The 25126-nt window shown below is 45.4% G+C and overlaps 1 protein-coding gene across 1 annotated transcript in view; it reads right to left on the bottom strand.

Annotated features, from left to right (window-relative positions):
* Positions 1-8751: 8751 nt before the first annotated feature.
* Positions 8752-25126, bottom strand: part of LOC311158847 (monocarboxylate transporter 2-like) — a gene marked incomplete at both ends in the record, with an annotated part of 34435 nt that continues 18060 nt past the window's right edge. The window contains 3 exons of the mRNA XM_084214500.1: positions 8752-9044; positions 12054-12902; positions 18664-18807. Of these exons, the coding sequence (XP_084070626.1) occupies positions 8752-9044; positions 12054-12902; positions 18664-18807 (1286 nt within the window). The remainder of the gene's footprint in view (positions 9045-12053; positions 12903-18663; positions 18808-25126) is intronic.

The following is a 25126-nucleotide window of genomic DNA, read 5'->3' as shown; positions in this document are numbered from 1 at the left end:
GAGGACGGTTTGAGCATTCCGCGGAGGATGGTTTGAGCATCCCGCGGAGGATGGTTTGAGCATCCCGCGGAGGATGGTTTGAGCATCCCGCGGGGCTGGAGGAGCGCAGGGCGGCGGTAAGCACGGGGCAAGGCTGATCTCTAGCGGCGTGCTCCGGCTGCGCCGCTCAAAACTTGCCCAGATTTTTTTTTTTTTTCATTTTTAAGTAACACATCAGAATGTGTTTTCTCCCGCCAAAGCCGTTTCTGTTTTAGCAATGTGTGTATCTCTTGAAGCAGCGCTCCTCTGGAGTACCGGGCTTCTTGACAAAGTTTGTTTGGATAAAAAAGGAAAATGTTGATTTTCGATCTTTCTAGAATTTCTCCAATCGTTGTTCAGACTGATTGTTTCTCTTTACTCTCTGCTGAATACTTGTATTTTATTTATTTCCCTGTCATGTCCAATCTAGCTCCTCCTATGGCTGATGGAAGGAGAAGAGGTGTAGGAAGAAGAAGCAAATTCCAGACTTGACATGTTTTTCTTTTGTTTTAAATGGTTTTCTTCCTAGTTTCAACAAAAATAAGTGGTGGCCCTTTATGCATAATATTTGCAGGGTGGGAGGAAAGTGTGCAGGTCTTGCACAGTGTAGAAGTTCATGCCTTGAGTTGGTCAGAGCTGGGCTGGGCAGGAGCTTCTGGAGGCTTGAGGGCATGGCGTGGTCATATTCATGCCAGCACAAGCTGGGAACACAAACACAAGTAGAGGAATCACTCCATTTTTTTTCCAGTCTCTCCAATTCTATCACCTTTCCTGGACCTCCTTGGTTTGGGTTTTTGTGGGGTACATGCTTCTCCAAACTCCTGCCATGAGGGCACTGTGAAAAGCAAGCATTCAGGGCTCACACCCCAGCATTTCAAAGCAACCCTGAGCACTTTCTGCTGCCTTCAGACCTGTTATTCACCTTTTGCCACTGGCTGTGCCTCTCACAGCCCTGGCAGCCAGTCCTGACAGCATTTTCTGCCCTGTGATGAGGAGCTGTGTGACAGCCAACAGGTAATAATAGTCCTGCAGCAGCAAGCTGCTGTCATCTGTATGGATCCTTAGGCTGATTCATGCCTCTCCCTCTGACACCCCCTGCTCTTCCTGGCATTAAGGAGAAGCCAGTGAAGAGCTTTGCAGCTGGAAGAAGCCACATGTAGAAAATGCCTCTCACTGAGTCCTGCTGGGGAATCCTCCTCACTCAGCTGTGTTCACAGCTCCAGAGGCCAAGGGTCCATCTGGGGGTCTCTCAGCACAGGAGAAGGAAAGAATTGCCCTGCTTCCATTCTCTTTTGGGCTCTTCCACGGGATGAGTGATGGTTCCCATGCAGGGTTTGCTTTTCCCCCTGCAGTTCAGGCAGCACAGGCTGTGCTTCACCTCAAAGGGGGCACCAAAGGGGCTCTTTGTCCTCTGTCCCCCCTCCAGGTAAGGCTCCTGTACTCCCTCATTTGGAGGCCACACTGATGGAAGACGCAATTAAAAGCCTTCCTGCTTATTTATATAAATATTTATATGGCTGCTGCAGGGCACTGAAGTTTTACTTGTTACAGGCCCCTGCTTTTCTAGGTTTTCCTGCCCATATTGAAGTCATAATGTCATAATGCCTGCATATTAAAGTAGGATGTCAGGGAAGTGCAGAATGCAACCTGTAGATGAGTGCATGAAGGTCCCAAGTGTTCTCTGCAGCTCTAGGGGGCAGAGAGAGGGTAGGAGCCACCAGCCCAGCAGAGTGTGGGGCTCATGGATGGCAGAAAATCCACAATTGAAGCGATAATGGATCAAAAACAAGGACCCAGGGATATCTCAGGATGCTGTTAGGGCCACTAGAAAGCTCTAGAAACAGCCTGCACAGGTAGGACTGTCACATACATATGTATATATATGTGTGTGTGTGTGTGTGTGTATATATATTTGTGTGTGTGTTTATACAGATATGTATAGATATGTGTATATATACGCATATGCATGTATATATATATTTATATATGTGTATATATTTTTTTTTTTTTAATATGGTACCTGTTGTCTGCATGCAGCCCGTGCACAGGTGTGTGTGCAGTGTCCAGACACATCTGCACATCTGGATGTTCTGCACACTGGCCACAGCTGTCCTAACTGGGTACCTGGGGCCTGGGCTCATGGCTTGCAATGGCCCTGAAGCAGGAGCTGGTGCAGGCTGTGTCCCTGGTGCTGCCTCCAGCTGTCCAGCAGCTTTGTCCCCTCCTGCAGTGGCTCTTGGAACCCTCACTCACGTTTCTGTTTGTGTCATGCAGAGCAGGAGCAAAGGCTGCTGCTCCCAGCAGTGCTCACAGCCTGAGTGTGTTGAGGGCAAAGCCCTGCTCATGTGCTCACTGTCATTTCTCACAGGGAATGGCTGCTGCTAAATCAGCCCCAAATTGGCTCTCCAAACAGTGCTTAACTGCTTACATGCTTAGAAGTAAACCACGTTTAGCTGCCTTTAATGCTTTTCCATCTTTATTTTTATGCATTAAGATCAATTTCATGAATTTTCCTAGGTAAGATGATTGCCATCGGCAGGAAGAATGTAGTAAATTAATTATAGATGTGTGTTAAATTACTTTCATTACCACTCTGAGTTCTGGGAGGGAGTTGTGTGAGCAGGATGACTGATGAAACAGTGTTTTTACATATTCCCCCAGTAATGGATATTTTTACTTGGCTGCCAGTGCTGTTTCTCAGCTCACAGGAGCTGGAATTACACATTTTAGAAAATGGAGGTTCACTCTAGAATTGATCTCCAAAGATTGCCAGAAAGCTGTGGCCAGGACAGACTGGCTGGAGCACAAGCTGTCTGCTGAGGGCTTGGTGAAGCACAAAGGTGAGCTGAGGGAGGATTCATCCTGTTTACCTCAGACACACCCAAATCCAAGGGAGTCACTTGCATTTGGGGTGCTGTTCCTACATGCTGACAAAGGCATAACAGCCAAGACAAAAGTCAACATGAGTGGAAAGTTATTTTCCATATTCACCTTTTAACAACCTTGGTGCAGGGTATTTTCTAGGGATTGATGGTCAGGCCAGTTTAATAGCTCTCTGCTGAACTTCAGGCTATCAACTTTCCACAGTGTGTCATTAATCCCTGGAAAATATCTGGGTTTATAGCAGATATGAGTGAAAAATAATACACATGTGAAGGTAAGTGCAGTGTTATATATACTGGCATTGGTGAAGGTAAGTGTTTAATCATGTGCTGGCCCTAATTGCTAACTCCAGATGCACTTCAGAATACAAGTAAATGAGGTACAGCTTAGTTACACTGTAATTACAAAGCAGCCTCACTGCACTTCTATTTATATGGTGTATAATTACTGTCTTCTCTGGCTGAAAGCTGAAATCATAATATCATTGTTCCTCATGTGTCATACTGAAATGTGCTACAAAATACTGTATTTTAAAGGATTTCTGTAGCAGGTAAGTCAGAGCACAAATAGCTACTCAGTGAGCTAATTCTATTTATTTCTAGCCACTACACTCACAGTCTTTTTTGATTAAAAAACCCCAAAAGTCCAAATAAATAAGAAATATGAATCAACATACATCATGTCCCAGGTCATGAGGTGTTAACAAATTTTAGTACATGTTTTTTTTCCCTGGAAGAGTGGGAAGTGGAGCCCAGCCATGGAGGGCAACCTGTGTTCCCTTCCCAGTCCCTGTCTGTGGTCTGGGGTGATGCTGAAAAGAGCTCCCTTCTCATTTGCCTTTGCCACCTCTGGGATCAAAAATACACCATCAAAGATGCTTGAGGATCCCTTCTGGTACCAGCTTTGAGTGACTCAGTCCTTTAACACCTCAATCCAGGCATCCCAGAGGAATGCATCCCTGCATGCCAGCCTTCAGCAGGTGGGTTTTCCCTTAGATCTGTCCCAGTGCTGGCTGTGTCTGTGTGCACGTGCACACAAGGGAGGTAGGGCTACCTCAGGAGTCTGAAGCACTTCACAGAGATTTCCCTGCCCACGCTGCCTCTGTAGGAGCAGGGCTGTGGAGGTTTCCATTAGACTTGTAAAAGTGCCAGAAAAACCCCTCCACAGTCTGCTGGGAGAATAATTAGAGTTGGCAAGTTTGCTCAACAAGCACTTCTTATACATGGTATTAATGGTGATAGGTAGAGTCTGTGGTTTTTTCACTTAATAATGCATGGAACCTCCTAGATATTCTAGGGATCTCTCCCTGGAGTCGTGCTTTGTGATCACAGGCATAACTAATGGTCAGGAGTGATTACATACTGATTAAAACTACTTAAGAATCTCATCTGTCCAGGAAGGGAATGCCAGCTCTGCAGCAGGAGAAGGCAAGAGCTTGTCCCTGTTTCATTTCAATCACACCCATCCATCTGAAAGGCTCAGCTTTGCACATCAGACAGGATCCAGGACTCATAGGGATCTGAAGTGTCAGAATTAGACCTTGAAGCTGCCATCTTTGGGGAATTATCTTCCCCTTCTTGGCAGCCAGTGGATTTGACCAGGGAAGTGTAGAAGCACATTCTTGTTTGGTGCCTCTCCCTAACAGCAGGATTCCCACAGGAGGTGGGAGTTGCTTCCTGTGACACATTTTGTTGGATACCTTTGCACCCAGCAGACAGAAGTCTAAAAACCTCTGGAGAGCCTATGGGAAGCCTGTGTTTCTCTGTGTCTCTTTTTTCCATGGATTTAGTCTGAAAAACATGTAGAGAAATGACAAATCCATGGGCTGGGGAGTTGGACCATGGGCTGGACCATTCAGAGATGGTGATGGTGTGAGGGTGGGCAGCACCCACTGAGGTGTTTACACCATTAGACTGTCAGATACTTTATCTGAAGGAGATGCAGATTCTGCAGGACAAAGGCTTGTACAGTGTATAAAAGGGAATTTTGTCACTGGTGATAGCAGGGTCTCGACCACAGTGACACAGAGCATCCCATCTGCCCATGGATGTTCATTTTTTGGTGTCAGGATGTAAATGAGCCTCTTTCCAAACCCAAACTGAAGCACAGCAATACTTTAGTGAGTGTCAGAGAGGACAGCAAATCAAATCTGTGCTCCTGAGCCATGCTGCCATTGTGGGAAGCTTTGCTGACAGTTATGAATGTCACTCATCAAAACACCCTCACACAGTTCTGATAAGTCCAAATAATACTATTTTATAGACAATGTCACTGCCACTGCAGAGGGCACGAAAGTCATCTTTTAAATTCATTTCAGATGTAATCTGAATGCACCTGTGCTGTCTTCGAGGTGTTTTCCGAACACAACCAAATAAATTTGGTGTCAGCTGCCACGGGAACTGTCCTTATGAATAATCTCCTGTGTCTTCTAAAATGATTGCATATTTCAAACACAAGGGTTGGCACTTCATTTGTTTGTTTGTTTGCTTGCTTACTAATTTTTTCTACCAAGTTTCCTCTACTCATTTGTGGTTCCAGACTTCTCAGTCTCCTTGTGTGTTTTGCACTTTCTAGACATGGTTCATTCATTCTCTTTAAATGATTTTTATATGTGGGGCAAAGCAGTGTCTGGCCCAAGGTGTGATGGCAGAAAATGTCCCCTTCTAGTAGCATGACACTCCATCATGTGGCAGAGTCACTGCTCTAACATTCTTTTTAAAAGGGAGGGAGCAATGTGTACAAATTTTGCCACACCAAAGTAGGGAAATATTTGAATTCTATCTCCGTGTCTTTGAATTTGGAAAGCTAAATACAGAGAGGGTAGAAGTGAGGGGAACTGTAAACAAAAAACGAGTACATGGGATAAATCTAAATCCAATCTGTGGCACTTGTCACACCTCCCCATCAAACACCGCTCTGTTGGCTTCTTTTGTGGCTGTTGGGAATGATGGTCCAGCATCCAAATCAGGCTCTTGATGAGGTCTGAGCAGCCCTGGAAACAATGGCAATTACTTCTAATAAGGTCACAAGCTAATGAAATATAAAAGGAAAAGTCTCACCACTACACTCCAAAGAAAGTGTTTGCAATCATCCCTGCACATCTGATATCCCAAATATCCCCCCTGTGCCTAGCACGCATATTTATGGCACAACTCTCACACCTCTTGACTTCCTTTCACAGGTGCTTTCCAAACCTAAGTAAATATGAATTTTGTGTTCAATTTGCCACACAAATCACTAAATTAGATGCGCAGGCAGCTTCTACTGCGTCACGAGAGCTTTTTGTAATGGTTATTTCATACTGCACCAGTTATTTTTAATAACTGAGGACGTTCTTAGGAAGTTTGAGAGCTTTCCAAGAAAGGATTACAGCTTGAGTCTGCAAGGTGTTGAATTCATAGGATTTGAGTCAAGGAAGCATTTCTAGGGCGTATAAGCACAGAATTATTTGGCATGGCTTTGCTGCAGTGATTAGGGGGATGTCATGCTCAGAGGTTTGAGGGCAGGGTGGCAGCAGGAGCGGGCAGCAGGGGAGAGTCAGGCACCCACCAGTGAGCACCAGCCACCACCACCAACATGGCCTTAGAGTAGTCTGGCTTCCTACCTGACAGAAACAGTGCCATAATCTTAAAGGCAGTGTGAGTTTCTTTGACAGGAGAGTGAGTAGGTTAAATGAAATGGCTGCTTTGTGTTAGAAGAATTCTGAAGCCTTAAAGACCTACTTATCTGGTGAAACATTCTTTGCCCTCAGGGGCAGTTTCACAAAAGACTTTTCCAGAGGATTTTCACAGATAGCTGAACAGAACACCTTTTTATCAAAAATCTTAGCTGTGTTAACAAAGTTTTGTGGCCTAAAGAGCTTGCTTGGGGTTTCTGAGAGATGAGGAGCCTGAGTTGCAGCTCCTGCCATAAGGACAGCCGGCGATCTGGGTCATTGCACTGAGGATTAATTGGTACAAGCTGGTGGAAAGGTATGAAAATCATTCTGCACAGCTCATTCTGCACAGCTTTCAGACTCCTGGGTCCACACAACTGGAGGTGTGAGTTGGGCTGGCCCAGACCACCAAGGTTATCAAAGGAATCCAAATCAACAAGAACATGAGGTTGTGACCAAGGGTTCTGTGAGCATGGGCATGGAGGCAGGACTAGAAACCCTCAAAGGACTAACTCCTTTCTGAATCAAGAAGCTGCATTACACACACAGGAAAATGTAAACTAATTTAATTTTTTTAAACAGTTTTATTAAGTATATGACAGAAGGCATATTGGAAAATATTCATGACCTTCTATTAAAGCCTTCTTAAATGAAATATCACAGACATATTTGACAGAAATAAAGGGTATTAAAAACAAGCACTGAAGGCTAATTATTTTGTATAGTTTTTTTTTTTTTCCACAGAAGTTAAAAGTTACAACATAAGGCTAAAATTGAAGTCCTACTGAAGTCAAAGACTACCATTCTTCAAAGAAACAAAAGAATTCACTGAAAAAGTTTTGTACAAGAAGACCAGAATGACCTAATTTTAAGAGTACAGTGTATTTATGAAAGTATTTTTACAAGCCTTTCTTCATACTGTGTACACAAGTGACAGGAAAATACAGTTCTTCAAAGACAAAACCATGAAAAAATATGATCTGACCACATATGAGTACCATTGAAATAGAAAAAGGAGAACTAACTTCTGGACAAGTTTTAGCTTTGGATTTGGGTGATCTGCCTGAAAAGTCCTTGTTTTTATCTAATCAAATCCATGAAATTCCACAGAAGTCTGATAATTCAACTGTGTGATGCCATGCTCAGCATCCACGGCTCCTGGGCATCAGCTGCCTGGTACAAAATACATCAGAGTGCAAATTCTTCCCAGATCAAAATTATCACCACAGGATGAGAGCCTCCCACGTGGTCCCTCTGCATCACTGACCTGTCAAATTTGACTTTGTGAGCAGGGTGGCATGAGGCCAGCAGGTACTGCAGTGCCAGCAGCAGGGAGGTGCCCGCTCCAGCCCAGACAAGGGGGAGGCAGCTGAGTTTGGATTCCCTCCAGGATGGATGTGACTGAAGCAGGTTAAATAAAAGCACGAGGTCCTGGTTCTGAGACAGTGCCCAAAATCACCAATTGTGATTAGTGTGAGTAGTGTGAGGCACACAGGGAGCAGAGTGCACTGTGGTTTAATGCACTGCTATCCATTGTATTCCCTTTTTCTAGCAAGGGGATACCTGTGCTCAGCAGGGCTTTTAGGCAGCTCAGGGCAGTGGATTCCATTTCAGCTCTGGCATGCCTAAGCTTTATTCACCGATGCAATGATGCCCAAAGCTCCCCTGTGCTTCAGTTCTTCATTTGTACAATTAATTAATAGTGGCAACACTGTCTCACCAGGGTGCTGCAAAGAAAAAGCTTACTAGAAGTGGTGAGGCACTCAGAAATTGGATTATAAGCACTTTGTAACCTCCTAGGGAAAAATTATATTTGCACTGTTGGAATGTAGGTCAAGGGTTAAGCTTAAGACTAAATTTCTGCCCTGCACAGACAAAGCACCTGAAGAAGGACTCCTGTCTCATGCCAGCCTTGTCCTGGCCCCCTGCAAAGCATCACATTTCCCTTTTCTCTGGGAAATGGGGGATATCTAAAGGAAAATCTTGCAGGACCTTTGGTAGGCAAGCAGACACTGAAATGTCCCAGCAGTTTATGAGAATCAGGACTTGGCTCTGTTCTAGTCTTCTCCTACAACAAAGGAGAGGATGCACATGGCAGAGAATAGAGTAAAATTTTAAAACCTAGTGTGATTTCAGAGCTGGTGCTCATTTGAGCAACACAGAAGTCATTTCCCATTCAGCCCATGAGAACAGGTTTAAACTTCATTTGTGCCATTCATTTCCTTCTTTAATCCTTCTCCCTTCTCTCTCAAAGGTTCCAGCTCAGGCCCATCCTGTGTGGAGTCTTTGTTCCAGTTATTTTTGCCTTCATTTTCTGTCCTTACAGATTTAGGATCCTCTTCTTTTGCCTTTCTTTCCTTCTCCTCCTTGGCAAGCATACGATAATTATAATAATTCATGATGAACAGGAAGGTTCCTGCCAGGACCATCACAGTTCCACATTTAATGAACATATATTTATAGTCCCCAAAGGTATCAATAAGAATTCCTGTAAAATATATATTAAAAAAAAAAGAAATTTAGAGATGAAGGCAAGGGTATTGTGGTATTGTGTTTTCAGATCCTGTATATCAAGGAACACTCTTGGGGCTTTAGGATAAAATATTCTCTGAACTTCTGATCTCTTCCACAAACACTCTGAGCCCGCAAATGCTGAACATGTGTTGCACTATAGAGCCTGTGGGTGGTTGACATTGGTACAGGTAATGCTCTGATAATTTGCACAGTTCAGCAGGAGGGGACAGAACCTACCCTGCAAAATCTGGACCTTTTCAGCACACCTATTTTTTTCCATGCTCCTCTGATCACAGAGCCTGCAGTCAGCCTTTCCCTAACTCCAGTGATCAATTACAAGGATGTCCACCTGGCTTGGCAGCCAAAAAGCAGCAGCTTTTGGGAAAACTTTAATGAAAAGGCACCTGCCCACTGGGTCTCATCTCAGGCTCTTGGCAAAGACCCTGTGATTTATCCACCACGGGTCACCCACCAGCATTAGAGGGGGCTCAGCTTTTGGTCACAGCTGCCCTTTCTGCAGTGACACTCTTGATCCAAAGAGGAAAGGGCACAGCGTGAAACTGGAGAACATTAGTTCCAGGGAAAGCAAAGATGATGCTGTCAGTGTCAGATAATTTCAATGCCAAGACAAACGTGACAGGTTCCTCTCAAAGGTTAATGCCTCTGCTATGGAGTTACAGAGTAATTGAAGGGAGATGGCTTAATTGAAATGTCACCGTTCTCCATTATGTCAAAATGTAATGCAAATCTTATTGGGATTATGATCCTGAGCGTTAATTCCCATTTACTGGGCAACCCAGACCATTCTCAACATCCCAAATCCTAATTAAAATAAGACCCACTCCTAACCTGGCCTTCACAATACAGACAATCTTCCCTGAAGCTGGCCCGTCATCTCTCAGCTCTCTGACGTTTTGGGATATGTTCTCCTCCCCAGAAAGAGGGACCTTTAATTACATCCCAATTGACCCTTAATGTTGAAAAGCTGATGATTAATTATCCCACTGCATTGCACTAACAAGGGTTTTTATGGTCACCAAATAGATTTCCTGATCACAATAATGATAATTTTTAACTGGTTTTGGTCAGTGGCTTTTCCTGAATCATCCCTGCCTGACTTGGTACACCATTTTCAATGCACTGTGTTTTTCATGCTACTGGTGAAACATCAACCAAACGCTAATTGCAGCAATTTTTCCTTTTCTGCTCATCAGGATGACCTAGAGGTCTCCTAAATAGGCTTCAATGAGAGTTTTAATGAGTAGAGTATTGGAAAATTCAACAGTAGGATAGTCTTGCCTCTTTTCCTTTGAGAATAAGATAAAGTCATAAAACACATTGGGAACAATTTACTTAGTTCATTAAAGCAGAACCCTGCAGTAGGTTATTAAAATGCCAAAGAACCAATAAATTTGCTGCTTAATAAAATGGTGGGGAAAACCCTACAAAACTAATATTACTGATTATTACACAGAACTGTTTTAGCCTCATTAGCAGTCTCTGGTCATTAACTTAATCTCCCACACAGAAAATTACATAATTCAGAAAACAGCCATTTTAAAATTGTATTTTCTTTTGTTTGTCATTAATTAAATAATGAATCTCTAAGACAGCAAGAGGATACAGCTGCTCTTGTCACACTGTATGAGCTACCCAGTCATATGAAGAATTAAGCAGCTCTGCAGGATGTGTCATATGAAGCATTAGCCAGATCTCAGTTTTGAATCCAGGAAAAGGGTTCAAACTGCAAAAGGAGCACGTGCTATAGAGGGAATATTACTGCTGTTAAATCACTGGAGATCACTGCCCTTACTTATCTTTAGATAACTGAAAGTCCTCCTGGAGACTCTGTATTGTCTCTTTGTGGGCTCTGCCTTTTGATATTTCAAACCATGCCATCCAAAATAAATATTTAAAATTATTTTTAGAACAGACTTAAATCTTTCAGCTGCAGTAATATGACTGAAATTCCTAAGTAGCATACTCAGAGCCTTAGAGACAAACAGCAAGGTTTGAGTCAACAAGAGGCTTTCATAGAACTGTTGTGTTTTACTTAAATTTGGTGGACTCCAGCCTTTTGCAAAAGGAGGAATGTCCAGGAGGAGCTGTCTGAAGTGCAAGGTGCTTGGTGCTGTGGGAAGTCTCACTCTGCAAGATCAGTTCAAGCATCTGAAGGGATCCAGGATTAAAAGAGGACTCTCCAAGACTCCCTCCAACAGAAAGGAGGAAAGGGGAAATGCTGGAGGAGACATCAAGGACACCCTTTCCTGTCCAGTTACTAGTGGAAAAATGGTGATTGTGAAGCAGAGAAAACACATCTAGAATATGTTGCTCTGATTTTTTAAGATTTCCTAAGCCTTCTGATATTTACATTCTTGCAGTGAACTTTCTCACTTTTGGTAAATAACTTGTTATTTTGCATTGTTTTATGGAAGAAGAGAAATTTGGTGGACTGTTAAGTTGCCCAGCATCATCGGAGAGGTGACACTGCCACCCTCCAACCCACTGTCTCCTTTAGAAAACTATAAATATTGGAGTCAGAAAATAAACTTCCCTTTTTCTTCACCTTGCGAGCAGCAGCGTGCGCGCTTGCGCTGTTTCGCGTCCTGTAGCGCCAATCCCCCCAAGCTGTGCTTGCAGAAATCTAAACCCAAGTGGCAGCCCAGCGTGGGCAGGGGAGGCAGCACACTCACCTCCGATGGGGAATCCCAGCTTTATTTTATGGAAGAAGAGAAATTTGATGGACTGTTAAGTTGCCCAGCGTCATCGGAGAGGTGACACTGCCACCCTCCAACCCACTGTCTCCTTTAGAAAACTATAAATGTTGGAGTCAGAAAATAAACTTCCCTTTTTCTTCACCTTGTGAGCAGCAGTGTGCGCAGCAGTGTTTCGCGTCCTGTAGCGACAATCCCCCCAAGCTGTGCTTGCAGAAATCTAAACCCAAGTGACAGCCCAGCGTGGGCAGGGGAGGCAGCACACTCACCTCCGATGGGGGGTCCCAGCAGGATGGTGCAGCACTCGGCGATGGTGACGAGCCCGACGGCGCTGGTGAAGCGCGCGGCGCCCACCAGGTCCATCAGCGTCTCGAAGAGCATGGCGCACACCATGCCAAAGGCCAGCCCAAAGAAGCTGGAGTACACCATGAGCCCCGTGTAGCCGGAGGCCAGCGGGCACAGCAGGTGGCAGGCGCCGTTGAAGGCGATGGCGAAGCTGAAGAAGTACTGGATCCTCGGCCTCACCCACCGGCTGTTGGCGATGATGCCGGTGGCGGGGCGAGCAACCATGTCCACAATGGCCAGGATGGAGAGCAGGAAAGCAGCTGAATATTCGTCAATGCCGGTGTGCTTTGCGTAGGGGGCCAGGAAAACGATGGGGGCAAAGAACCCCAGGAACATGAGCACGTTTCCGATCAGGTAAATCAAGAACCCTCTGTGTTTAAAGAGGGAGAAATCGAGGTACTGGTTGACTTTTTCAAAGCAGTCCTTTTCTCCCTCCTCTTCTGTTTTGTTCTCCATGGGGCCATCCTCAGGGATCTTTCCTTTCAGAGCATCCTTCCCTTCCTCAGTCGCCTGGGTTTTGACCAGCGCTGTGCCTGGCCCGATGGGTCTGAAGAGAGCTCCTGCCACACAGCAGTTTAATAAAATTGCCCCGAGAATTAAAAAGCTGCCCCTCCAGCCAAAATTGTCAAAAAGGAATTGGTTGAGAGGTGCCAGGGTGCAAAGCATGACGGGGCTCCCTGCCATAGCAAGGCCATTGGCAATGGGTCTTCTCTTCAAGAAGTATTTCCCTATGATTATCACTGATGGCTGAAGGTTGAGAGCAAGGCCAAATCCTGGAAAACAGTTCAGATAAACAAAGAAGATTTGAGACCCATTTCTCCTCAGCTCATTGTTTAAGGAAATTCACAGTCAATTGGTTCACTGGTGGCTCTTCAACACAACAATCTAGATGAAAATGTTGCCCAGGGTGTCTCTAAGTTCTGGCTGCCAGGTTTGGGTAACCAGACCCCAGAAATACTCTTTCAGTCAGAGAACCCCCTTCCTTCTGCACTGCAAATCTCCTGGGTGGCAAAACTAGCACCAGGAGTTTGCTTCAGAGTGAAACAAAACTATTCCCTCATGAAATGCTGGTGGGCTCTGTCCAGACACAGTGCCCTTGCTGGGGGAGAGGATGGATCTCTCTTTAAAAAATGACAACTACCAGTTTGAGGAAGGTTGTTTTGGCCTGGACAGTCTCAACCACCAAACTGACACAAAATCCAGGGCTGGCCTCCCCTTCCATGGGCACCCAGCTCTGCTGCTGGGCAGCCAGACCTGCACAGAAAATAGCATCATAACCCTCCTCAGCCCCAACTGATTTGGTGCTATGAGCAGTTCAGGTCTGATCCAAAAGATTAAGAGGTCTGCAAGTACACTGCAAAACAGCTACTGAGGATGCTAATTACCCAGGACCCCAGAGCGTGTCTTTTAATTAGAATTTATTTTTATTGCATTTAGATGTATAAATGCCATTATAAATCTGCATTGCTAATTCAATTGGCCAGCTTCTCCTGCACAGGTGGAAACTGCAGGCAGAAATACCAAATGCTGTGATGGTCTCAGTTTTCTGTGGTTCTGTGTGAGAGCACTGCCACATAGAACCACAGCATCACATAATCAGTAAGGCTGGAAAAGACCCCCAAGACCATGGAGTCCAACCTCTGAGCAGTCATCACCTTATGAACTAGACCAGAGCTCTGAGTGCCACCTCCAGCTTTTTCTTGAACACTTCCAAGGATGGTGAATCCACCACCTCCCTGGGCAACCCATTCCAAAGATTAATCACCTTTTCAGTGAAAAATTTCTTCCTGATGTCCAGCAATTCTTCCTGATGCTCAACATCAGTAATCAATAGTTAAACATCAATAATATTTTCAAGCATTTCTTTGACATGCAGCATTTTCACAAAAGTTCATTTTTCAGAACTCCATCAAAATGGCATTTAAAAGTCATGCCACATATTTTCCACTCCATCATCCAGGAAAGAATGAGCCACATTAGAACAAAGCAAAAATGTAATCCTTGAAGTGATTATATCAGAGAACATGAATCCTGAAAATAGGGTCATGCAGATTTTTTCTTGTTCATTAGTCGATATAATTAGTTTGTTTAACTGTGCAGTACATAATTAGGCATATTGCTTTACAGAAGAGAATTTACAAAGGTCAAGGTTCTCAAAATTAATTAAGGAACACTATCATTAGTCACTGGTAGAGTAGAATCCATCTGATGCAGCAGAATCCAGCCAATGCTGGATAGCTTCAGTTTAAATGGGTTTACAAAATTACGATTTTTGCCAAGTCTAAAGTTCTTTTTTTAAAATTACTTTGAAGTTTACAACATTAAAAATAAATTGAAATGGCAACACATTAAAATAATTCTGGATAGAAAATATTCTCAGCATGAACTTTAATTTTAGATAGTCCATACGTTATGCAGGGCACATCTTTGGGAAGTGCCTATAGGGCCAAATTCAGGGTGACCTGGGAAGCACAGAGGAAAACCACAGCCCTGGTTAGAGAACACCCTTGGACAGTGCTGAAATACAGAAATGTATCTTTTTCCACCTGAGAAGATGCAGCACAGCAGGTGAGAGCTTGCATCAACTCCCCATTTCCCAGGCTGGTCAGTAAGGGCAGAAATTAAACCATCATTTCCACAGAGTCATTTTTGGTAGGGACACACCACATGTCTTCCAAAGGAGGAAAATCAGACTGGATGCCAGCTACCCACTTAAACAATAATCATCTCAATTTTTTTTATTATGTGAACATTAATTTGCCAGTCAGACAAATCTAATTTAATATTACCTCATGCTCTTCCCATTAATTAAATTTGGAGAGTTTCAAATTGAATAACTGGAATTTCAATTTACTTTAAGCTTTTGGCTGACTTTAATAGGAAATATTTGTATGCATTTTATTGCAGTTTTCAGAAGCTACAGCAGCTTTTCCATAGCTGGACTTGTTACTCAATAACCACATTTTCTCCCCAGGGATATGACAGAGAGGTCTGTCAGTGGTGTTGCAAGAACAGAAGCAAACCTGTGCCAGAGGGAGTGCCTTTTCCTGGATTAAATACATCTCACTCATATCAGAAGGAAATAAGTGGTGCTACAGGACTCAGCTGTGTAGTTATTGATCTTGTTCTTACTTTATTAGCAGGGAACAATCTGACCAGGTATTTCAGGGCTCAACACTTACAGCCATGGCAAAGGCTCTGCTCTCATTAGTCCACGTGCCTCACCCAAAATCCCATTTTATTTCATGGCAGTCTAATTGGTGCACATTGAACTAAACTCTGACCAGTCACTACCACCTTGCAATTAGCTTTGAAATTTGCTGCTTCTGCCTCAGACTTCAGCAGAGGTTGCATGTTGAAACACCTACTTAATGCATGCAGGCTGGCATCCGTCCAGGTGGACAGCTTGCAAACCCCATTTCTTTTCCTAAGCACTGTAGGGAAACAAATGGGAAGAGGCTGTGGGGTTCCCTGTGCATGCAAAGTGCCTCATGCAGCCCAGAGCCATCAAGGACAGAGCTGCCTCCACCAGCAGAGCCTGGCTCCTGCTCTGCATGCAAATGGAAACAGCCATAATCAAGTCAGCAACTGAGATTGCTGTGTCTAATCCCTCCACTGCAAACAGATACTTCCTGCTCTGCTCCTCTGAAGAGATTTCTATTAATATGCCAAAGGCACAGGGCTGTGGCAGAGACCTCCTTGTACCGAGACCTTGTTTTTACCTCCATCCCTGTGACTTACATGAGGCCAGGCTTTTACATCAGTGTGTTTTCTTTCCAGGCTAGTAGGAAGGAGGCTAGAAAGAGTGTGATGTTTACAGGTTGCTTTACAATTGCTGCAAATCCCCTTTGCAAAAGCCTCTCTCCTCGTGCAGCAGCACTGTCACAGCTGTGTGATGGGCAGGTGGCTTCCTAATTGCCCTTGAATGCTTCCATGCTAGCCCTGACCAGCAAAGATACTTCAAGCTTAATTGGAGGCATCAGGCACGTTAGCAGGCTTACAAGCATCTTCCCTTCTCTGTCAAATTAATATTCCTCCCCAGCACACCCCCGTGCCTGCAGATGATGGGTTATCAGCCAGCACCTCATCCACACAGCTGCCCTTGTGCAGCAGGCAGGAGGAAGAGATGCACACAGTGCTGTGCCCTGCTCAGAGGAATCAGTGCACACAGAGGTGGGTGTTCAGCTCTGCACCTCAGGGCTGGCAGGAGGTCACCTGTGAGCACTGAGCACTGCCCACACTCAGCTCTCTGTGCTGGTGATGGACCAGACTTGCAGACACGTTCAGGCACCAGGAGCAAGGTCTTTATCAGTCCTGGCTCTGTTGGGGCTGTGCAGGGAGTTCCCTCCTGTCACCTTTTTGGCCAAGTGCTTTAGAACAGAGAAGCTGGTGCCTTCCTACAGCCCTGTTCCTTGTCTGAGTCCTTCTGCTCACCAAAGTGCATGGAATATTTTCAGCAAAGGATTTAAGTTTTCCATATGCTAATCCAGCATTAGTCAGCTTAGACTCACAGAATGGTTTGGGTTGGAAGGGCCCTTGAAACTCATCCCATTCCAGCTCCCTTGACCTTCCACTGTCCCAGGTTGCTCCAAGCCCTGTCCAACCCGGCCTTGGACACTTCCATGGATGAGGCAGCCACAGCTTTTCTCTCAGCCAGGTCCTCTCAACCCTCATAATAAAGAATTTCTTCCTAGCATCTAATCTAAACTGCCCTCTGTCAGTTGAAAATCATCCCCCCTTGTCCTGTCCCTTCCCCCTTTGCCTTCCCAGAGGACATTTGTTTAGGAGGAAATGGTGCAAGCTGATGCATTAAGAACATTGGGAGACATTGGTTAATTTTATTTCCCATCACTTTGTTTCTGGAGTGTCTTTCAAGGAATCTGCAAGATTTATTCATCCAATAATAACACATTTTCATTTAATTACAGTGACAGTCCTTAGGAAGAGTAAAGTTTGAGAGAGGGAGTGCTACACAGGGATTTATTCACTACTGTACAGATTTAATAAAAGAATATTGATATAGAAGATCAGGGTGACAAACTTTCTGTCCCAATTTACTTTGCCAGTGGCTGGTTTTATTGATTTTAAATGTTGAGCTCAAATTTTCAGATTCAGAAAGCAGCAACACTTAATGCATCTGCAGAGAGATTGGGACATTCATTAAACCATACACCTGGCAACCTCAGAAGCCAATTTTGAACTCATTGTGTCATGCTTCCAAGCAGATGTCCTAGCTGCACTGGAATAAACTTTGGCAGTACCTTATCCAAAATAATAAAACAGAAAAACTTACAATTTAGCATCTATACCCACACAGGTGGAGAGCTCTAATCCATCTACCTTTAAAAGCAATAACCTGGCACCTGCAGGCTTTAAAGATGCTGGACTGAACCTATGCCTTATTCTACTTGAGTTTCCAATATGGAATTTCATATTTCAATACAGACAATTCAAATTAGAACTTCAAAAAGGAGATACAGGGATTTTTTGGTTTTGTTTTTTTTTTTTCACAGCAGGGATATTTTCAGTCAACTCCAGCAGTTCTCATTTTCAGATAAAGGACCTCCTCACCTCACAAGCTGGAAAAGGGCAAGTCAGCTGAAGCAAACCCCTGAAATCTCATCTCATGTATCTCACAGAGGGAAGATAACACACAGTAAAACAGGAACAAGGGTGCTTTCTTTATAGTCCCACTTGTACCCAGAAGGACTTGCCATGCCCAGGGTAGAGCACAGCCAACCTGGGTTTGCCTCAGGGGGAGCTGAGGGCTCTGGTGGTCCCCATCCCCAGCACATGGCCCAGAGCACTGGGCTGCACAGAGCTCAGCCCTGCCTGCATCCCACACACCAGGAACACAGCACAGGGCACTGCTCTTTGCTGAAGAGCATTGATAAGGAGTGTGGCAGTCATATTTTCTGGAAAAATCCCTTTGCCCAGGATTTCTCTCCTGGGCAGCTGAGAAGCCTCAGAGAAAAAGGAAAACAATATTATCTCATTTGCTTCTCCTGTGTTTTGCTGCTTTGGAATGTGGTTGGAGATTGTTTATCCAGCAGGTGATTGTTTCATTGGTTTCGTGTGAATTGTTTTGATTTAATGACCAATCAGTGCCAAGCTGTGTCGGGGCTGTGGAAGGAGTCACAAGTTTTCATTATCATCTTTTCAGCCTTCTTTAAGTATCCTTTCTGTATTCTTTAGCATATTTTAGTATAGCATTCTTTAATATAATATAGTGTCATAAAATAATAAATTCGCCTTCTGAGAACATGGAGTCAGATTCATCATTCCTTCCTTCATCTGGGAACCCCACAAATACAATAAAGGAGGGTCTTTGTCCCACCAGATTTTATCTGGGAACCCCACAAATACAATAAAGGAGTGTTTTTGTCCCACCAGATTTTATCTCACAAGCTTTTTATCTCCCCAGCTTCCCGTGTGTTTGTGTTTGTGTTGGTGCACACATTGCCCAGGGCTGCCAACCCCAGGCGATCAGAAGGGAGCCTCACTGTGCAGGGGAAGGAGGGGCTGTGTGCTCACCTGTGATGAAGCCCACGCAGATGTAGAGCTGCAGGATGCTGGTGCAGAAGGCAGCTGAGATCATCCCCACTCCGCACAGGAGCCCCCCAAACATCACCACGGGGCGGCTGCCGTAGCGGTTCACCAAAATGCTGCTGATGGGACCTGGGGAAAGAGGGCAAAAAGGGCCTTGAGGTTGTAGCTTCAGGCAAAAAAAGCATGCCCTTCTGTCAGAAGATTTTTACCTGCTTTACAAAGCAGGTAAAGCTCTGCAATACCAATGGGCCTGAGTGCTGCTGACAGCTCCCAGGGTGAGCTCAGGAAGAAAATGGAAAAGCAGAGATCTCCCACATGGAGATGGCATCCGGTGCCATGGGTGTGCAACCAGTGACAGCTCCTGCCCCCTGGACTTCCAGGTGTCACCAGAGAAGGCAAACAGCAATAACAAATCATTGAACACAGGATCCCAGCACAGAAGCTTCTTGATTTATGATGTTAAACTGCACACACGAAGCAGTGGCTCATATTGTGAGGCAGATATCACAAATGCTGCTGCATTTTTAATGCCTCTGTTTAATGCAATTCCAATATTGCTGACCAGGACCGAAGCTTCAGCAGAACAGTTGTTAATTAAATCTTAATAGCAGTCCGTGCAGGTAGGAAATGTTGGGGATGATGGATTAGCCAGAGCTCAAAAGAACCAGTTTGGACTTGCATTTATGCAAAGAGGAGGTTCAGGGCAGTGCAAAATTATGAAAGAAGGAAATGGCTTGACAAAAAAACTGTGCACACTGAAGGAAAGCATTGAAATCTGAGGAAGTGAGACCAGTAAAAATCAGAATCACAGTAAGATAGATATTGGAGGGACTTTGATGGTACCTCAGGACCAACCTCCTGCTCAAAGAAAAGCCATCTCTGAAGTTAGAACAGACTGAGAAGTCAGAAGTAGAAAAGCCAAGCTGAACAGGAAAGAGCAATCCAGAAGTCCAAGCTGTGAGATGCAAAGAAAAGATTCTGTATTAATCAAAAGTCTTGAATCAAAAGGCTTCAAAAGTGATACTGGAAATGAGGAAGGGGAATGCAGGCAGATTCAATATCTGAATTTACCTGGCTGTTTGTGGTGCTACTCATCATGCAGTAATGGTATTTCAGAGCCCAGTGTGCCTGCTTCCCTTCATTCCTGCCACTTCCCACACCACTCACATACAACACTGCAGACTGGTATTTTAAAGGCACAACTGGTATTTTAAAGGCACAGGAATCTCTGAAGAGCTTGGCTGTGGGACCTACCTCACCACAGAGCCATGGTAGAGTATTCACCTTATATAATCCCAGCCAGAAATAGCCCCAGAGCTCTCTCCAGACCCTGCAAACCACAGAACTCCTGATCACAGGAAACCCAGGAACCCCAACCCTCCCTCAGCATGGCTGACAGCATCCAAACAAACTCCCAGGTGTTATAATGTGCAAGAATAGAAAACAGTAGATATGGCTGGATTAATCTGGGGAATGAAGCCCATGGAAATGGTTTCCATTTGATGTCTGAGGTCAAAACACTCATAAATTAAATGCACACAAGTACAGCCTCAGCAACATCTCTGTAACTGTGTGATCTGTGATCTAGCCCCATCAAATGCACCATTCAATTAAAATTTCTGGGTGTCTATAATTACATGGAGAGTTTTTCTGCTAATGCTCTAACTGGATTTACACAGGTGCATCCTTTGGCTGCACAGAGCACTACAGAATTCAGTGAGAAGTTCTGGGAAAAGGGATATATGTTTGAGATCAGCACAGTGAGAAAGACACCCCCTTCTGAAGAGTTTCCCTCGGTAGGGCCTGGACTTGCATCGTGCTTGAGCTGCTCTCAGCACGTCCTGTAATTCAATAGATTGAGCCAGTACTCCTCAGAAAGGCACCAGCATATTCATCTGCAGCCTCAGGGCATGCAACTCTTCCATTTTTCAATTTTCCACATGTCTGCATTTCTGCAGAATCAATCTAATTACTCAGCTAAGGAAATGTGGTTTCCATTACCTTTGCCCACTGGCAGAGGGCTTTCACCCTATAGCATGTGCACCATGGAGCAAAGCATTTAAAGCCCACAGTGTTCCTGCTAGGGCTCCTCTCCTGCTCTGACCTGGGACAGCTAGCATGGAGAGAAGCCCCTGCTGAGAGGGGAAAACCAGGACTGCTCACACATGTCCCACTCTTGCAGCATCCAGCCTAGGAGAAGGGAAATTGGGATCAAAGTCCCTCTCAGTCCATAAATGGTTGTATTGGCTTCACCCATCAGGAAGGATGGGCTTGGACCATGACAGCAGATAATGAGCTAGAAGGGGCTGAGGGTAGGATACATTCTGCCCAGCTGTGGGCTCAGCTGTAGACAGCTGTTATTTTCCTGTTTCAGCTGTAGAGAAGTAGAGAAAAAGAAACGTTTGTATCCCAAATACTGGCTTAAGAAATGAGAGCAGCCTTTCTGTGTCCCTGTCTCATGTGTGCTGCGTCCTCAGCCACATCCCAGCTTCCCAGCAAGCACTTATTGAGACTGAATAAGTGAGACTGAAACTCTTCCCCATTCTGGTCATGTGTGATCTCTCAGCAGTGTTTTGCAGGAGGTCTGCATGACCTTCACCTGCTGCAACCATCGCAGTCGGTTTTACAAGAGGAAAATCAGCCCCATGTCTGCCAGCCTGGGTGGGAGAGCTGAGCTCACAGGGAACTGGGACAAAATTCAGAAGCACAGAAGAGTTCCACATTACAGCCTGGGAGTGTCCAGCCCCTGTGAGCCTGCTTTGTTAAAGAGCCACATCCTGCAGGATGACAGCCCATGCCTGAGGGGCAGCGCCTGGCCAGCCTCACCCACACTGAGCTGGGCATCAGAGACCTCTCAGCCACTGGGTGCATCCAGCCAGAGCACAAAACAGAACATCTGGACTGAACCTTCTCAGCCACAGAGAATCCACAGTAAAAGCCATGGTGGGCACTCAACCTGCAGGAAAAGCTAGACCTAGCAGGAAAACCTACATGAGACACCAAGAAATCCACCTCAAAAAGTTGGGAAATCAAACTTCCTTGAGTTGTTGCTCAAAGGCTGAAGGGTTTATAAAAGTCCTGAGCAGACCTTTCAAATGCATTGAACCAAATGCAAAATCACATCCCCAAAATTACTTCCACTTAAGTCATTTGGACCTACAGAAACATCCACAGGCTTTAGCAGAGCAGCCTTTCGAAATCTGCCCAAAACTGCACGCGCAATCTGTCACATCTGGGAGCTGTGCACACCTCAGCTGCCAGCCCTGCCAGCCTGGGCAGGTGACAGAGACCCCCTCAACCTGCCCAGGTGTCTGCAGCAATCAGCATCACACCCAGCAGGTCTGAGTGTACCCCCCTGCCCCCTGCACTGTGCTTCTTGAGGGGGAAGTTGGTTACACATCAAATATTAGGTAAGTTTAACAGCAGCATTGTGGGGTAGCTTCAGAAAACATTAAATAGCTCAATTTGGGGCAGAGGGCTGAAGAAGAGGGAACACAAAGCCAGCACTGCAGTTGTGGGAAATGTGAAACACAATTACTGCTATGCTTGCAGCTATTGCACAAATTAAAAGCGTGACAGGCCCCGGCAGCACGGTGGAATTGAAAAGCAGGACCTGTCATTTACTGGCATGGAAAGAATAAAGATATTGTATATTAGCACAGAGAAAGCATTTAGGGTAACAGTGTGTGCAGCTTGGATCCCAAGGCCCCTTTAGCTGCTCATACCTGCCTGGTCAATGGGCAGGAACCACAGGCTCCCTGTCCTGGCATCCCAATGAACTCATTGCTCCCTCCTGCAAGCCTGCAGCAGGACAGGCTAAGAGGAGTCAGGGGGATTTTTGCTTCTTAATTTCCAGCATCAGGTGAGAACAGGGCAGGAAAAACAGCTGGCAAAGCTCTGAGAGCTGCCATTGACCTCACAGGAGCAGCCACGGAAGTGCTGTGCCATGGAAAGTCAGAGCGAGGAGCAAAAGCCATCCCAGGAGCAAAAGCCATCCCAGCTGCTGAGAGTGTCCCCATGCACTGAGGCTGCTCAGGGAGCAGAGCTGCCAGGGCTGACCCCACAGCCCCAGCACCAACACAGCACTGCAACTTCTAATGATGAAATTAGAGGTATCATTCAGTGAACCCCTTTCCCCCCAGTCCATTCCAATGACAGGAATGCTGACATTAGGGTGGTGTTTTGGTGCAGGAAGGGATGGCACTGCCTCCCACCCACCCAGCCTCGTGGCAGCCCCTTCCATGACCCAGATTTCCTCCCATCCCACGGACTTCCAGCCATGGCTCTTTTATCATCCACTGCAGGAGGACAACACAGGACAGCAGAGGAGAGAGTGGGGATGCTGAGCCTCATCCTGCTGCTGGCTTCACTCACAGCTGTGCCTGTGGCTCTGCACCTCCCTGGCTCACAGGGACCTGCTCTCCATCATCTCCATCAGCCCATGGTAAGAGCAAGGAATGCCTCTCAAAAGTGCTTCACTTTACACCCCAAGCCCTTGCAGAGCAGGGTGCACACCATGAGGCTTCCACTTCTGCCTGCAGTAAAACTCTGCAGCCTGGAGAGCAGCAGTTTGCAGCAAACAGCCCCAAAAGATGCAGCTGGGATCATGGAGCCCCTGGAAGACTGATGAAATGTAAAGCACTACCTTCAGGCCACATAAATCACACTGCTTTAGTGCCTGTACTGGTTAAAGCCTCTCTTTTCTCATCCCTGTGGCAGATTTCCATTCTTTGTTAGCTGGTACATGAAAGGCTGTGTCAAAGAGGCTGCTCTTGGTGGCAAGAGAAACACAGAGACTGGCCAGTGGGGAATGCAGCAAGGCTCAACTCATTTGTTAGCTTGTCCAATTACTTTTCACCTTGAGTTTTGTGTTTGCACGAGTGAAAAGGACCCTGAAGAGGAGACTTTAAAACCATAAAGAAGAAGCAAAATACCCTGGGCTCTCCTCTCTTCTCCTCCACAAACCCAGGCCACGTTGTCATTCATTCTTCTTGAGTCACTGAACTATGATCCAGAGAGGATCATAATGCAGAGCTGGCACATCACGAGAAATATCAATCCAGACTGGCTTAAACTCTTGCAAGTATGACAGTGCTCAAAAAATAGACACCTGAATTGCCTTCCTGTTTTCCTCAGCAAGCCTTATGAATTTTTTATGAGCTGCAAAACTTCCAGTGCCGGTGTGAAACGCTGATGTATTTCTAATAGGGACTAAAACATTCTCCTCTCCTATACCTCTGACCCTGTGTGTGTGTATATATATATCCCTTATTGTAAAGTCTGCTTTGCCTGGGTTTTTTGGTTTTTTTTTTTTTGACTTAACTAATAGTATTCCTCCTTACTGGTGGAACTTGGCCTGGATGAATTTCTGCTGCAATATTTTTGTGTAGGGCTTTCAGATAAGCAGTGAAGAGCTGAGGCATTGAAAGTCTAACCCAGAGGCTTCCAGCAATGTGGGATTTTTCCAGGTTTCACAACACTGACCTTCTGACAGTGTAAAGTGGCACAGAGCCAGTGCAAATGTTCCAGGTCTGCTGGTCAGACCATTTGATGACCACACAGGTGATAAAACAACAACACTTAAAAATACTTTAATAAAATACTCAACTGCACAGATGATCACTGGAAGATTTGGGGGCACCACTGCCCCCCCCAGCTGGGGCTGCATCATGCAGCTCAGCTTTTCCTGCTTTTCCAGTGACAAGTCACTCTTCCTGCCCAGGGAAATTGGCCAGCACCAAAAGAACTGCCCAGATAGTTAATATTTTCCAAACTATTGTGAAAATACAAATAGGAACTTGGCATGCCATGATGCCATTGACTGTGGGGAGTCACTGGGGACACAAGAAGGAGTGCAGTGTACTCAGAGGAGAGGGAGAGGGGGGAAATCGTTTATACTAATGGAACAAAGTCTATTATTACACCAGTAGTAAAACAACAACAGGAGCAGGCCTGCAATTTCCTCAGTAATAATCTCACTCCCTCCATGGAATAACGACCCTGCCTTTGGCTGGGTAATTTATCCACCAGGGTACCAGCCCACCATAACAGAGCCACCTCCTCATTACCCCTGAATGAAAGCAAGTGCCCCCACGTTATTAATGAGCTGCCAGACCCCCCCAGCCTCTGGAGATGGGGGGATCAGCAGCAGCTCCTGGTAACAATGCACAGCCTGACAGGGAGGCAGCCAGAGAAAACACAGGGCCCAGCTGCCAGCGTGGGGGCAAAGGGATGAGAGGGTCAAAACCTGCAGCCTGTCACTCTTTGTCATGCCAGAAGAGGCTTGGGTGGCTCATGCTTTTAAGTGTTTGTGTCACCAGGGTGTGGAGCCCTGCTCCTGCCTGTTCCAGATCACTGGAGAATAGCTGGTGGTACCTGCTAATCATGAAGACTAATAATTATTAGTCTCAGCTGCTTGATTCAGATGGTTTGGTTTTCACCTGCACGG

The sequence above is a fragment of the Fringilla coelebs genome (genome assembly GCF_963513975.1).
Source record: "Fringilla coelebs genome assembly, chromosome: 13".
NCBI classification, from domain to species: domain Eukaryota; kingdom Metazoa; phylum Chordata; class Aves; order Passeriformes; family Fringillidae; genus Fringilla; species Fringilla coelebs.
Note: the sequence above shows the minus strand (reverse complement) of the source record. Positions and strands in the feature narration are given on the sequence as shown.